The sequence below is a fragment of the Brienomyrus brachyistius genome, chromosome 16 (assembly GCF_023856365.1).
Source record: "Brienomyrus brachyistius isolate T26 chromosome 16, BBRACH_0.4, whole genome shotgun sequence".
NCBI classification, from domain to species: domain Eukaryota; kingdom Metazoa; phylum Chordata; class Actinopteri; order Osteoglossiformes; family Mormyridae; genus Brienomyrus; species Brienomyrus brachyistius.
The window spans coordinates 3,222,267-3,238,474 of record NC_064548.1 but is presented as its reverse complement, the minus strand read 5'-3'; the positions used below and the strand labels follow the sequence as shown (position 1 = coordinate 3,238,474).

The window sequence follows — 16,208 nt, the reverse complement described above, 5'->3', positions numbered from 1 at the left end:
AGATGGATTTTGGTGAAAGGAGGCCACACAGGAAGATTTACAGGACAGCTACACAGACTGTCCCACTAAGTGATCATTCAATTAAACTGATTTTTATATAGTGTCTTCCACATGAGTGACACTTCGGGGCACTTCAAGACTGAGCGGCAGCCCATTATTACATCCGTTATAAAACATGATAATCGGACACAGGTCCTGAACCTGGCTCCCAGGACCCTCCCCAGTAAGACAAGACATGGGACACATGTATGGACCATGGCACAAATACATTTGCATAGCAGATTCTGGCTGTGTGTCACACGCACACATAGGCTGGGGGCAACGGTCAGACAGCAAGGCCCCCCAGCACAACAAGTGAAATAACATTTCAGGAATGCTACCCACTTCTGTCGCCCCCTTAAAAGGCTCCTCTGGTTTCAGAGACAGGGCAGGGAGGGGAAGGGCGGCTCCAGTCACCCACATGGGGTCTGACACGGAGAGCAGGCAGCTGGCCCATGTGTCTCTCCTCAGCTCTGCCGTGAGACTAACAAAGCAAGCGGGGGCTGTCAGGGGGCCATCTTCCTGACTGGCAAGAGCAGAGAGGCCACCAGGAAGTCCCCCGGGAGGACATCAAGCTCCCCGACCTCAGAAAAGTGAGATGGCGTTGCACACGCCTGCCATTCCGGAGGCCTCCCACTCAAACCTTAAAACTCCATCCACAACCCAGAGCCAGGTTCAAACATTCATCCGCATTAAAGAAATGGCTCAACATTAAACACTCTACGGAACCCCTACCACCTAACCAGGCAATCATGTTGGGGCCAAATCTCTTGCCCACCTTTCTGTGACAATGACCCAAGCAGAAGGATATGGTTGGGTGGAAGAAAGTTCCAGCTAAGCACCTGGTTGGCCAGGGCCAGGTAGCGCTGGAAGACAGAGGACATCTGGGCATTGAGGTTCTCTCTGCGGCTGAACTCCTGAAGCACTTCCATGGTGATCATGAATATCTGCTTCAGGCCGTCTTCCTAGAAGGGGCAAAGGCCACAGGCAGAAAATGAGCAGGGCCATACTAGAGCACTGAGAAACATGAAATAAAAGGGGACCCTGGAAAATAAGGGGGGATTCTCACCTGGAAAAGGCGCTTACAGCTGCCGTGGAACTCCATACTGAGGCCGATGTTGCTGGTCTTACTTGAGCTGGAGAACTCGCTGAGGAGGGCCGTCAGGATGGAGCAGGCTAATGTTTGCTGTGGAGTTAAAGCAAAAAAAGGGCTCTTCAGTGAAAGCTGGGGACGGGGGATTTCAAAAGGTGCCCAATTACAAAATTTGTATGAAATGGTCATCTAAGACTCAAATGTGAAATACCGCCCCAGTCACCTCCAGTAGGTACTGAGCACGGGACTGGTTAAGGACAGGATTTATAAGCAAAGAATAACCAGTTCAAATGCTGCTGTCCTCTGGAATGCCTCACAATCAAACATTCTATAGATCCCCACATTAACTTTTGGGTTTCTCGAACTCCCTCTGAGAAATCAAGCACAAAGTACTTTATTATAATCTCTCGTTGACACTGCAACTTTGAGAAAACTCCAATTAACACTGTGACCATGGCAGAGAAATTCAAAGCTTAAATACAGAAGTAAGGGAGATACCCAGAGCCCAAGCTACGAGTCCAGTGGTAACTTGAAAGGAGGGCAGCCAGACTGTGTGTGTGAGCATGAGGGTACACACCACATGCCACAAATTACAGCAAGCACACTACAGGGACAGCCCATTTCCACCAAAGTCCAGTTGTCACCAGCCGGCCCCCGATTCATGACCATCACACTGTGTGCGAAACCCCAGGTCTGTCCTCAAGCATAAACTAATCAAGAAAATGTTTGAGCCACCTGTTAATACTATAGTCTTCTTCCAGTTTACCAATTTTGCTGTCACTGCCAGAATTCTGGCATAAATGCAAAAGTTAATGCAGGCATATACAAAATCTACCGCCAACAGACAGCAGAATCACACATATTCACCTTCAGAATGGTACATTGCAAATAAAATCTCCTGAGGTGCCAATAATTAACTAAGCCATACTCTGCATAGTTTCATAGAAGTTACCCCATTACAAGGCTCTAACTCGAGATGGATACCAAGCGCCATCTCATGGGGAAGCAGCGCAACAGACAGATGAAGCAACCAAACACAAACGGCCATCATTAAGCTACTCTGACAAACAATGACAAATTATTCTCAGTTTTGTGAAAACAACTTGTACAATTCAACAAGAACTCAGGAACAGTAATGACCTCTACAGCAGTCCTGCTGTGCTCAAGCCCAAAATTCCTTTCCACAATGTGGTACTGTGTTATGTTCGCGTCTGAGCCCAGTGTTCCTTACAACGGTGCGGTTCTGCCATGGTTCCATGTCTAAGCCCGGCATTCCTCACCCCAGTGCGGTTCAGCCATGTGTCCACATCCCTTCTCACCCCAGTGCAATTCTGCCATGGTTCCATGCCCGAGCCCAGCATTCCTCACCCCAGTGCGGATCAGCCCTGTGTCCACATCCCTCCTCACCCTAGTGCGGTTCTGCCATGGTTCCGTGTCCGAGCCCGGCATCCCAGTGCAGTTCTGCTGTGTGTCCGTGTTCAAGCCCAGCATTCCTCACCCTAGTGCGGTTCTGCTGTGTGTCCGCGTTCAAGCTCGGCATTCTTCACCCCAGTGCGGTTCTGCTGTGTGCCCATGTTCAAGCCCAGCATTCCTCACCCTAGTGTGGTTCTGCTGTGTGTCCGCGATTAAGCCCGGCATTCCTCACCCTAGTGCGGTTCTGCTGTGTGTCAGTGTTCATGCCCGGCATTCCTCACCCTAGTGCGGTTCTGCCATGGTTCCATGTCCGAACCCGGCATTCCTCACCCTAGTGTGGTTCTGCTGTGTGTCCGCATCCCTCCTCACCCCAGTGCAGTTCTGCTGTGTGTCCGCGTTCAAGCACGGCATTCCTCACCCTAGTGCGGTTCTGCCATGGTTCCATGTCCGAACCCGGCATTCCTCACCCTAGTGTGGTTCTGCTGTGTGTCCACATCCCTCCTCACCCCAGTGCAGTTCTGCTGTGTGTCCGCGTTCAAGCACGGCATTCCTCACCCTAGTGTGGTTCTGCTGTGTGTCCACATCCCTCCTCACCCTAGTGCGGTTCTGCTGTGTGTCAGTGTTCATGCCCGGCATTCCTCACCCTAGTGCGGTTCTGCCATGGTTCCATGTCCGAACCCGGCATTCCTCACCCTAGTGTGGTTCTGCTGTGTGTCCGCATCCCTCCTCACCCCGGTGCGGTTCTGCCGTGGTTCCATGTCCGAACCCGGCATTCCTCACCCCAGTGCAGATCAGCCCTGTGTCCACATCCCTCCTCACCACAGTGCAGTTCTGCTGTGTGTCCGCGTTCAAGCACGGCATTCCTCACCCCAGTGCAGTTCTGCTGTGTGTCCGTGTTCATGCCCGGCATTCCTCACCCTAGTGCGGTTCTGCTGAGTGTCCGCGTTCAAGCCCGGCATTCCTCACCCTAGTGCGGTTCTGCTGTGTGTCAGTGTTCATGCCCGGCATTCCTCACCCTAGTGCGGTTCTGCTGTGTGTCAGTGTTCATGCCCGGCATTCCTCACCCTAGTGCGGTTCTGCCATGGTTCCATGTCCGAACCCGGCATTCCTCACCCTAGTGTGGTTCTGCTGTGTGTCCGCATCCCTCCTCACCCCAGTGCAGTTCTGCTGTGTGTCCGCGTTCAAGCACGGCATTCCTCACCCTAGTGCGGTTCTGCCATGGTTCCATGTCCGAACCCGGCATTCCTCACCCTAGTGTGGTTCTGCTGTGTGTCCACATCCCTCCTCACCCCAGTGCAGTTCTGCTGTGTGTCCGCGTTCAAGCACGGCATTCCTCACCCTAGTGCGGTTCTGCCATGGTTCCATGTCCGAACCCGGCATTCCTCACCCTAGTGTGGTTCTGCTGTGTGTCCACATCCCTCCTCACCCCAGTGCAGTTCTGCTGTGTGTCCGTGTTCAAGCCCAGCATTCCTCACCCTAGTGCGGTTCTGCTGTGTGTCCGCGTTCAAGCTCGGCATTCTTCACCCCAGTGCGGTTCTGCTGTGTGCCCATGTTCATGCCCGGCATTCCTCACCCTAGTGCGGTTCTGCTGAGTGTCCGCGTTCAAGCCCGGCATTCCTCACCCTAGTGCGGTTCTGCCATGGTTCCATGTCCGAACCCGGCATTCCTCACCCCAGTGCGGTTCTGCTGTGTGTCCGTGTTCAAGCCTGGCATTCCTCACCCTAGTGCGGTTCTGCTGTGTGTCCACATCCCTCCTCACCCCAGCGCGGTTCTGCTGAGTGTCCACGTTCAAGCCCGGCATTCCTCACCCTAGTGCGGTTCTGCTGTGACCACATCCAAGCCCGGCATTCCTCACTCCAGTGCGGTTCTGCTCTGTGTCAGTGTTCATGCCCGGCATTCCTCACCCTAGTGCGGTTCTGCCATGGTTCCATGTCCGAACCCGGCATTCCTCACCCTAGTGTGGTTCTGCTGTGTGTCCGCATCCCTCCTCACCCCGGTGCGGTTCTGCCGTGGTTCCATGTCCGAACCCGGCATTCCTCACCCCAGTGCAGATCAGCCCTGTGTCCACATCCCTCCTCACCCCAGTGCAGTTCTGCTGTGTGTCCGCGTTCAAGCACGGCATTCCTCACCCCAGTGCAGTTCTGCTGTGTGTCCGTGTTCATGCCCGGCATTCCTCACCCTAGTGCGGTTCTGCTGAGTGTCCGCGTTCAAGCCCGGCATTCCTCACCCTAGTGCGGTTCTGCTGTGTGTCAGTGTTCATGCCCGGCATTCCTCACCCTAGTGCGGTTCTGCTGTGTGTCCGTGTTCATGCCCGGCATTCCTCACCCTAGTGCGGTTCTGCTGAGTGTCCGCGTTCAAGCCCGGCATTCCTCACCCTAGTGCGGTTCTGCCATGGTTCCATGTCCGAACCCGGCATTCCTCACCCCAGTGCGGTTCTGCTGTGTGTCCGTGTTCAAGCCTGGCATTCCTCACCCTAGTGCGGTTCTGCTGTGTGTCCACATCCCTCCTCACCCCAGCGCGGTTCTGCTGAGTGTCCACGTTCAAGCCCGGCATTCCTCACCCTAGTGCGGTTCTGCTGTGACCACATCCAAGCCCGGCATTCCTCACCCCAGTGCGGTTCTGCTCTGTGTCAGTGTTCATGCCCGGCATTCCTCACCCCAGTGCGGTTCTGCTCTGTGTCAGTGTTCATGCCCGGCATTCCTCACCCCAGTGCGGTTCTGCTCTGTGTCAGTGTTCATGCCCGGCATTCCTCACCCCAGTGCGGTTCTGCTCTGTGTCAGTGTTCATGCCCGGCATTCCTCACCCCATTGCGGTTCTGCTGTGACCACATCCAAGCCCGGCATTCCTTACCCTAGTGCGGTTCTGCTGTGACCACATCCAAGCCCGGCATTCCTCACCACAGGGTGGTTTGGCTGTGCGGCCGTGACCGAACCCCGCATTCCTTACTACAGTGTGGTTCTGCTGTGTCCCCCCATCAGAGCTTGGTGTTCCTTACCACAGTGAGGTTCTGCTGTGTGTCTGTGTCCCACCCCAGCATTCCTTACCACAGTGTGGTTCCCGCTGCTGATAAGCTGGTTAACTTCATGGAAGATGCCCTTGCAGTCGATGGACTTATCCAGGGAGCCACGCTTCACAATAACAGCCACTGCCAAGAGAATCTGCTCCCTCACGTATTTCTGCAGGCTGAGAGCCGCAATGAATGGGGAGGAAAGTAGGAGGACATTAAAACAGGAAGCAGAGCAAGAAAAGATGTCAGCTCCTGCTAAGTTTTACTTAATATAAAGCTGCCTGTGCGAACACTGACATACACCAGCCAAACACCAACCCAGCATGTTGATATTACAGTTCCACCTTTAACAGTGCCTCAGGACTTCAACACTGCAGCTGATTCATGCGAGTAATTTATGATAGTCGTCACAGATTTTCAGGTAATGACTTAATTTTTTTAGAGCTGTATTTGTGAATCAAGCGAACATATTTCAAGAAAACATATTTTTTAAGGATCTGCATTGTTAAATCCAGGTTCTGCTGGCAGAAGGCTATGCTGAGTGGCAGGTTGCTTCCATGCTCAAAGTTTCAAAGACTGTAGTACACAAGAATAAGGTGAAGCAGGAGGCACTGGGAGCAACCAAAAACTAGCCAGGTAGAGGGCAGAAGTGACTTTCTAATTCCGGAAATGATCAACAACTTATTCAACAGTGCCGTATGAATCACAGGATGACCATCAATATTTAGTGGTGTGAAGTGCACTACTGGGACTGGTTCATGACAGGCTCCTCGAAGCAGGACTGAAGTCCCACAAAACAAAGAAGCCGTTCGTTAATGAGAAACAGAAGAGCCAGGTTTACAGGAAACGTACATTTTACAGAGAATCATACCCATAAATTGAGAAATGAGGGAAACAAAAAAATGTTTGCCGTGTTCTCTTCATTATTTCCAGAGCTGCATACTATAGTTACGGAACAAAGCAGGCCCTAAGGTGACAGCAGGACCCATGAAGGAACTCACTTCGGCCGTTGTAAGACGTAGGTGAGGAGGAATGTTCTGAGGGACTCTATGCTGGACTTCTCCAGCAGAATCCACTCTCGCACGACAGCCTCCATGATGGCGGTTGCTGCCTGGAACAGCACATAGTCCACCCGGCTGGTCTCTGGGCGGGAGAACAAGAGGCAGACACATTTCATCTGATTGTGAAAAAGAAAATCAGTTGTGTGGATTCTCGTGCCACTATTGTTGTAAGAGCCAGTGAGTTGCCATAACTGACACGTTCCAGGGAAAGCTTGGCTGCTGGAGAGGTAATGAAAGAGTGACAGGCCAAGTGTTTACAAGGACCTAATAATTCAGGACTGCCTGATTTTACAAACTATACAAGCACAATCAGCATAAAACCTAAATGTTTATTCGGCATAAGAGAACAGATGGGCGTAACCAGCAGTAATCTAGGGAGAGACAGGGAAGAAACTAGGATTACTAGGAATGCTGGACTTGCAGTTGTTCTCAACAGGTATAAGCTGGCATGAGTCGTATGACTTCATTTCAGTAACCTGGATCCAAGCTGAAAGCAGACTCAAGCACAACCAGAAAGGATGTTGTCAGAACAGCCTGGGACAGTGCCCCCCCCACCAAATCTAATCAAGATCATCCGTTTGCAGAGCCCTACCACCACGTCACTGCAGTTATAAGCCAGTAGTTACGAGACGGAAGTTTGGAGATGGGAACAAACCAGAGATTTGTCTGAAAATATGTAGAATATATCAAGGTTATTTAGAGTCTCCATCTTCATTTGAGGTATTAGTTTAGGTGTTAATTTGGAAAAAATTTTAAATTGTAATGCCTTAGAAAATGTAACTGGAAAGTAAGGATGCCATGATACCAGAAATTGTGTAGTCGATACCAAGTAGTCTTCAAGTAATAAACTACCATAAACATTACAAAACAGGAACAGTGGCATGTAGCCTTCAAGTATTTAAGCCAAGTAATACCGTACTTGAAATGATAAGTATTAGTATTTTAAGACAACTTTTCAAGGCACAAAGCGATCGTGTCGCCAACTGCAAATAGCTTAAAAACAAACGTAATGTACATGAGTGAATTTGAATTAAAGTATTTTTCAACTTTATAAGTAACAGTTAAGAAATCAGCTAACATTTCGTGACTGTCAGGATTTGAACCAGAGCATGTTTATGTATGTAGAACAAGTGGTTCAAGAGTAATACGAGTTTAATTTATGAATTCATGTTTTTTTCAATTTTTTTGAATACTGATAATCATAAAACAAACTGCTATCTGCTATCATTGACACTGGTTTGCTCCTGCCTCTAAAGTTCCATCCTGAAACTGTTGCTTTACACCTGCTGGCTTAGACCCACGGTGACGCGGCCATGCAAACGGACATATCTCCATCTAATCCCTCCCACATCCCCAACCAATACCATTCCGAGAATTACTGAATGGATCAGCTGGAAAAATGAAGCCAATAAATACTCTGAGGCCTAGTTGTGACACCTACATTGCATCTGGAAAGTATTCACAGAACATCGCTTTTCAACGTTCTTAAGGTGCATCAACAAAGTATTGAGCAAAGGCTTGGAATCCTTATGTACATGTCATTTCTCAATTTTTTTATTTTTAATAAATTTGCAAAAATCTCAAGTAAACTTTTTCCACGTTGTCATTATGGGGTGTTGTGTGTAGAATGTTGAGGAAAAAAATTAATTTAATCCATTTTGGAATAAGGTAGTAACATAAAATATGGAAAAAGTGAATACTTTCCGGATGCACTGTAACTCTGAAATTACGGCTATTCATTTAACCCCATTTACATGCCAAATTTGTATAATCTGTATATTAATATTCTGTGTCTCATTTTCTCTATGACCAACATTTTCCTTGAAATGACACCAATGGTATACAGAGCCCAGGAGGGACCATGGACAGTCTCTCTTTAACTTTGTGGGTATGATGTACTAAACGTCGTTCACAGTTTCTTCATAATTCTGCATGTCTCCCATTACACATTAATAGTCCTGTACCTTTTTAATGGGTTACCACATACATATGTATGCATCACTAATTTATCCTGTAGTGACACAACATAATCCAACGATATCCAAGTTACATAGACAAGTACTGAGAGTTTGACATACAGCTGTGGAAACCTGGAATAAAGATGGAATTTATCTTGCCCGATGGATCATCTCACAATCTGAATGGTTAAACATGGTCAATCACTCTCATTTTCTCTTGTTCTCTCTCTCTCGTTCTCTCTCTCTCTCTCTCACACACACACACACACACACACACACACACACACACACACACACACACACACACACACACACACACACACACACACACACACACACACACACACACACACACACAAACGAAGCCTGGGGTCCAAAAGTATGGTCAAGACATTTAGCCGGCTTCCATGGAGCACACTGTATGACTTGTCTTAATGAAATTAAGTTCACAAGATTGGTAGCTGTTTGGGACTAGGGTCAAGAGAAACAATTAAATTCCCCATGATAAATTTCACCGTCAGACTACCAGACTGTCAATGGTAAAAATTGGGGGTGCTGATGACAGAAAGAAAAAAAAAAAAACATTTCCCACCCAGTGAATACAATGAGGACTCAAAGCTCTGTGGTTTGAAATAAACCCTGGGCTCATGCAGAACCCACTCTACACCACCGCCATGTAGCCATGGCACTATCTGCCACAGTGACTTGAGGTGTTCATATGCAAGATCGAGGCTTTACCTAGGATGTGCTTGCACACGGCAAAGGGTGATTTGGACTTGCGGAAAGAGAGGAACACATGCTCCGCATGCTGCCGCTGCTCGGTGCTGACCATGGATGGCGGCGCCTGGGGAACGACATGGAGTGAGACAGTCAGGAGAACTACAGCACAGAGCACAGAACAGGCTAAGGAACCACCAATCACAGGTAAATGCACATTAGGGGTGACTGATATGACCTAAAATTATTTTCACGGTATTTTTCACATTTTGGACGGTGACGGTATTATATCACCGTATCACTTTTTCCCAAGTCTTGGGAGGATAAGTATGTCCTGTCCTTTTATACAAATTTAAAGAAATATTTTATAATATACAAGTACCTTTTAATTGCTAATTAAAACTTTAATTACAGTTGGGTATAAGCGATTTTATTTTGAAAAAATACAAAAAGTGTCAATGTTCTCATATTTGTTTTATAATTGTTGGAGTAACAACGCAAAGGGAATGACAAGTTTCAGCTGAATAGTGCATTTTACGTTTCATCTCAAATAAAATGCAGGGTTACCAACTTTGGTCAGCTGTCTTGAGTGAAACTTTCAAGTCGAGAAAAGTCTGCAAACATATGCAAAAGTATTTACATGTATGTAATAGCTTTTTTCCCCTTATAAACGGTATGTAGGGTTTGTAAACTACCCCAGCACTTTTAATGTAGCTAATTTTAGGTGTATAAAAGGTATACAGATTTGCCATAAGACTTCTTGTCTGAGCTGATTTGTATAAAAAAATAACTTTGATATAATAATGCAAACTTTGATGAACATGAAGGGACCAATCAACTATGTCTATTTGCCCAATGTTTTATGAAATACTGCGCTTGAAAACTTTTCAACTGTACGATTTCAAGACAGTGCAGCTACTCTGTTAGGAACATTATGACTTTTTGGTTGAGGGTCTTGGATTTGCTACTGTCAACACTAACGGCACATTTGCTCAAGCAAAAGGGATGCATATATCAAGAACGTCTTGTTTGAAGGTGTATAATTACACAAAGTGTTTATTTTGAATTTGATAATTTGCTATGATGACACCCTGTCAGAGTATGTAATGGAAAAAATAAAATCACACAAAGCAGATAAACCGGTTACAAAGACTATATAAGGATAAGTACATACATTTCAAAAGAAGGTTTGATGGAAATGCTTTATTTTTCATAAATAGACTGTTGTATATTTAGGCTATAATGTTACCAGTATAATGCAAATGTATATCGTAGTGCACAATCATACTGACTGACATCGGTGTAACGCCCACCCCAGCGCACGCGCGCACACACACACACACACACACACACACACACACACACACACACACACACACACACACACACACACGACAATTAAATAGTACTGGTCAACAAAGAGGTGTCTTAAGCATGTATGGGTATAACAAAGTTTAATTTAAGAAAACTTATTTTATTTCTATTCATGCCATTAAGATTTCACAGAATGGCACAAAGTAATATAAGTTTGCTATAACACATCAGGACATGTTAAGACAGGATCCCTCTCACTGATATGGAAAAACAATATCAAGGCAAGCTGAGCCCCAGTATGACCATTGATTTCTGCTGGACCCTTAATGCAGAATATTCCTGAGTATAAGAGTGTTTGTGTCTCACTCAAAATTACTGCATGATATGGAAATTCTAATGATATATTTAAGTTCAGCTCAAAATTACTGCAAGACTCACTTATTTTGATTTGTGTTACAAAAGAAAGATTTGTGGAACCCACTATGAAAATCAAATAGCAAGAGGACACAGATGCTGAAACCCAAAGAGGCAACAATGCTAGTCATACTGAAATGAATGCTACTGGGCAATCGCTACAGCGGCTGTAGGTGAACACTGACTAGAAGGAGCAGAAGCTGCCTTAGGTTAATTCACAAACAAAGAAAATCAACGTTGTAAGCCAGTATTTCGCTACATATATATGTGTCATTTATCACGCAACCACAAGAATAGAGCAGCACTTGGATTTAAACTAATTTTCTTCCCATTGTATTACAAACCATTCTTGCAAAAGCAGTCCATGACATTTTGTATAATCTCCAGTTTATATCTTAAGTAAAGAAATTTCAGCGTTTGTCTTGACATACAATTTAATCAAAACTGGTTCAATTTTTTTCAGTTTCTGTACATAGTGTCCCTAGTTGAGACCATGTAATACAGCAAAAAAAAAATCATATACAAGTGGAGACTCTTCAGTGCCATTGGCACAAACAGATATTTTGACTCTCGGCATCCTGAAGTGGAGTGAAGGACCAGTTTAATACACTTATCCTACTATGTCAATAACAACCAAGCACATGTCCTCAAATCTGGAGTGGAAAAGGATAAACACACAACAGATCAAGTCAAAATAACTCAAAGTCACTGCAAATTCCTAATTGAAAGCCAACACATGGTTACCAGGTATGACAGTGACTGTAGGTGTAGAAAATTGTCATGACAACAGATAGTGTGTCAGACACTATCACAGCGTTCAGATTTTAGTCTCTGAATGGGACTGCAAATCAGTACATGAGCACTCAGCCCAGACCAATGGGTTCATAAACAGGCAATAAATTATCACAACAATTATCATCAATAGCCAAGAATAAGTGGTTTCACTTATGGAAATCAGCAATGAGAACAATTTGTTAGTGTTAAGTGCTGTAGTGTGAGTGTCATGCATCTTTAATATTTAAGACCCACTCATATCATCACCACCACAAAAAGCCTCCAATGGTGCAAGCAAACAAGGAAAGGCTACAATTCACTTACAGCTTAAGGCCTGGACACACACCTGGACAGATTATACACTGGTTATATAGCATCCTCGGAAAAGTGGGGCCTTTTCTGAAAGTGACCTGACAGGGCTTTGCGCACAAGTCCGGGCACTTAAGCAGCAGAATGCAGCTCCTTCGGTGTGCCATGCAATACCTCAGGTTTCTGTACAGCACACAGCCTGCCCAGTACTTCACTAAAAGCGTCGCAAAGTTTGGAAAGAATATTGGTTCCTAAGTAATTGATGTGACATTTCATTTAAGTAATCAAAATCAAATTACTCACTGGTACTGACACAAGCATCAAAGCAGTTAATAGTTGACAAGTCCTCAAAACAGCCAGGGGGAATTATTTATAATTCTTTCAGATGCTAAATGCATTTAATTATACTTATTAGTTTAGCACCAACAGTATCAGACATGGAAATTAAATGACTTCTTAGATCTTTGAGGCAGAAAATTTCATCTCCTCCTGACCAATTCAAATTGCTTGATTTATCTTTAAAAAAAAAAAGTTACCCTGTTCGGAAACATTGAAACTGCAATAACTGATCAACAATGGCATTTGTAGTGGATTTCTCCTCCATATATTACCCATGAGAATTATAATAAAAATGATGAGGTATTAGAGTAGAAAGAAACTAACAGCCATTTATTAAATCACAACCTCTGAAAAGGAGTCCAATTAGGTGCCATTACTACTAGTTTTCTCAGGAGTAGAGCCAGATGAACTATAAAGTGACAATTTTTCTTAAGGAAAAAGAACAAACAGGATACGTCCCGTCACACAGAACAGGGCATTTCTTAATCAATTGAGAGACAAAAACTGTGGAATGATAATGCAACACAGAAGGAAAACATGGCTCACATATGAAAGTGTAGATAAGGCCAGTATTCCTCTATACTGCTTAAGAAACATGCAATTAAGTTGACACATTGCTAAAAGACAAGAACACTTAATAAGACAGTACAACATGCTTTACCATATATAGCAGCCTGGAATGCAATTATGTCCACAGTGACTTACTTCGGCTCAACCAGCAAGGTAATTAATAAGTTACACCTTGTTCAAAGGTTCAACAATGGCTCCTCATAGGACTTGAACCTGAAAACAAATTTTACTAAACTTTCATATGCTCCAGCCAAGACAACCAACCCAAACATTATTACACTCCACTAGTTTTTGTGACGTTAGTGAAAGAACTTGAATGGAATATTTCAATAATCAGAAAACATTATCCCTGAAGAAATTTTGGAGCAAAGTATACTTTCCCAGGTAAAACTAGGCCTTAGAAAGCCCCAGTAAGCACTGCCATACCACATATTCAATAAATACATTCATAAAAGCTTAACACTCATGAACCCTCAGCTCCACAAGTGCTGGACAGTGGCTGGCCCTGCGCTGCGATCCCCAAGATTGCTCTCACCTGTACATGTGTCTGTGTGTCTCATGGAGAGCAGGATGGAGTAGGAGAAAGAAAATCATCCCATGAGGATTATTAAGTATCACTATTCTAATGGCTCATTTGTTAGCTTTTGGTAAAAAATAAATAGCTCAATACTGTTAAAAATAAAACCGTGTGGAAACAACAATGAGACCACAAAAATAGGCAATTAAAATCAAAAGTCCAAGCTAATTTCTTACTGTATGTCCAATTAAACCCCAACACTTTCTGTTTTAACGTTTATGAACCGAACACGATTTAACGCTCAATCCGTCAGAACTCGCGCAAAGTTAATCTTAAACTCATAAATCTAACTCAAAAAGCAAATATATCCAGGAGACAGATAACTGATTAGTAGTTAATAAAAGTTACCGCATTTGAAACTCACGGACCGTGTTGCTAGTTAACTCTAGCAACAGGATATATATGCGGCACACGGTTTTTCCGCGAAGCCGCAATTAGGCGCCCGACGGCAGGAGCAAAAGGATAAAGCCCGGGTCTGAGGTTATGCCGCCGGCTCGTAGTCGTGTGGTGTTCGAGAGCCGTCTGTCGTAAGCTGTTCTACAGATTAATCTAAACATATTGAAGCGGAGAAGCAAACAAGGCTGCGGCATTAAGCCAGCTTTCGGCACCTGCAAACACAACGAACTACTCTAAAGTAAGCGGGAGACTGGTGGACACGGCGGGTTTGTCGACTGGTTTTGCGGGATGGAGCGGGAGCCGGAGCGCTGCGCCACGCACAGCCTTCTCCCGAGCGAAGACAAACCAGCCCGGCGCCATTAAAGCCTCGCCTCCTACGGCTCGACATTTCAGCGTAATGTGAAAAACCCAGCCAGACCGACTGCCTGCAAGGAAAACGGCATTCTCTCCCTCACCATTAAAACTTTGGCAGCGCTTTCCAGCTGTGAGATCACTTCTGGTGCACCGACCGCCGCCATCATGGTCTCTGTTCAATGACGCGCCTTGCAGTGCATTGTGGGATCGAGCGGCCCTCCGGGCCAATGAGGTCACAAGCACTTTGGGCCGCGTTCGCTTCCTCCTGTGCGATCACGCAATAGGCGACCACGACACGTAGAGACTGCGACCCGCAGTGAGGTCCCGGGGTCTGTCAGGGTGCGATGCTCTTAACCAGCATCTAATTAAAGGCTTCAGTTGTCAGGGGATGCACGTGGATGCCTACCACCCTGACGGAAAAATGACTAAAATCATCAATTCTCGTTCGCCTTCCCAACTCTAGTAAATTTAACTGCGGGGACCCCCCTCTGGCTGACAAAGATTTTACCCCCACCATCCCCCTTGATGACTTCACCACTGTGTATGCTGATATCTGAATACCAATGACTCCATACACTTATGATTTCAAGAAATAATGTTTTTAGTATTAAATAGCTATTAATATCTAGTAAATATGGTACTGTATACTGTAACACAAAGCCTAGGTACATCATCACTCTGTCAGTCACTTCTCACATTCATCTTGCTAAAGTGGATAAGCTCGGGCTCCTGGGGGCAGCCTGGAACAGTAGACATCCACTTCATGTTGAAATGATCTAGTACATGGATTCCCAAACTTTTAAGCCCACGACAGCCCAAATAACAGTGCCCAAGGCTCACAAACCACCGAGAGGGGTGGGGGTGGTCCCCCTCAGTTCATTTGGCACCGACCAGGGGGAGAGTCCCCTTCAGTAGATTTATCCTAATGGACCAGTTATAATGGATTTTTTCAGGTTTTTCAGTTATTATTAACAAAATTTGAAAATCATCTCACAACCACTCCAGGGCTCACTACCCTCATTTTGGTAACCCCTGATCTAGTACAGTGGTCAGCAAATTGTCTCTCATGATTGGCTACTGGATTGCCAAGACATTACTATTCAATTATGACACAACTGTCATCCACCCACTGGCAAAATGTCCCATGGGGGACCCCCGGTCAAGAAAATATACCATCATGATTTAGCAGCTCGCCAGTGTATTTTGTACAGCTCTCACTGTAAAAATGATTGGAGACCATTAATCTAGTACCTGATGAGCAGAATATCTTAGACCTTTTCTGAAAGAAAGCGACATAAAGAGGCAGCCTGAGTAGAACAGAATGCTCTAACCAGAACTGTTTTGATCGTCACTCTCTCCAGCTTTTTCTTTATTGGCAGTTTACATGTATAGTGAACATTTTCCAAGGCTGTCAAGATGGGTTCTTTCTGCATGTATTTGCATATCAACAGAATCCGGATTCTAGGTCTGGGACCCAAAATAGTTTTTGACAGCAGGTTCGTCTCGTTTTCTCATCAATTTTAAGCCAGTATTTTGAGATGGTCAGTTCAACTTAGGGTCAGATCAAATTTAGAATACCGGTCATAAAGTTTGAACTTGATCTAAGGTGTGACCAAGCAATTCAAAGAGCATTAGTAAAATGTAGTTTGGTCTAAAGACATGAACTTAGAATTATATTGAATGTAAAAAGATTTTACATGTCTTATATTGGCTTATATTAAGTAGTGACTTTCAATGTAGTTATTCCTGTTGCCAGCTTAGTAATTCATGCTGTTTTGGCTACCTCAAATGTAAACCATTGTCAATTTGTAATTAATGTGTTTGTTTTTATGATTGTGGTAAATCTCGGGAATCATGGCCTCTGTTTTAAAAT

The 16,208-nt window shown here is 45.2% G+C and overlaps 1 protein-coding gene across 1 annotated transcript in view; it reads right to left on the bottom strand.

The window, feature by feature from the left end:
- The window catches only part of xpo4 (exportin 4), a 28,828-nt gene extending 14,280 nt beyond the window's left edge, over window positions 1-14,548 (bottom strand). Inside the window, exons 1-6 of the mRNA XM_048978770.1 lie at window positions 14,437-14,548; window positions 9,310-9,415; window positions 6,554-6,695; window positions 5,590-5,728; window positions 1,109-1,225; window positions 852-1,004 (exon numbers count right to left, since the gene is read on the bottom strand). Of these exons, the coding sequence (XP_048834727.1) occupies window positions 852-1,004; window positions 1,109-1,225; window positions 5,590-5,728; window positions 6,554-6,695; window positions 9,310-9,415; window positions 14,437-14,502 (723 nt within the window). The 5' untranslated portion in view covers window positions 14,503-14,548. The remainder of the gene's footprint in view (window positions 1-851; window positions 1,005-1,108; window positions 1,226-5,589; window positions 5,729-6,553; window positions 6,696-9,309; window positions 9,416-14,436) is intronic.
- Window positions 14,549-16,208: the final 1,660 nt, after the last annotated feature.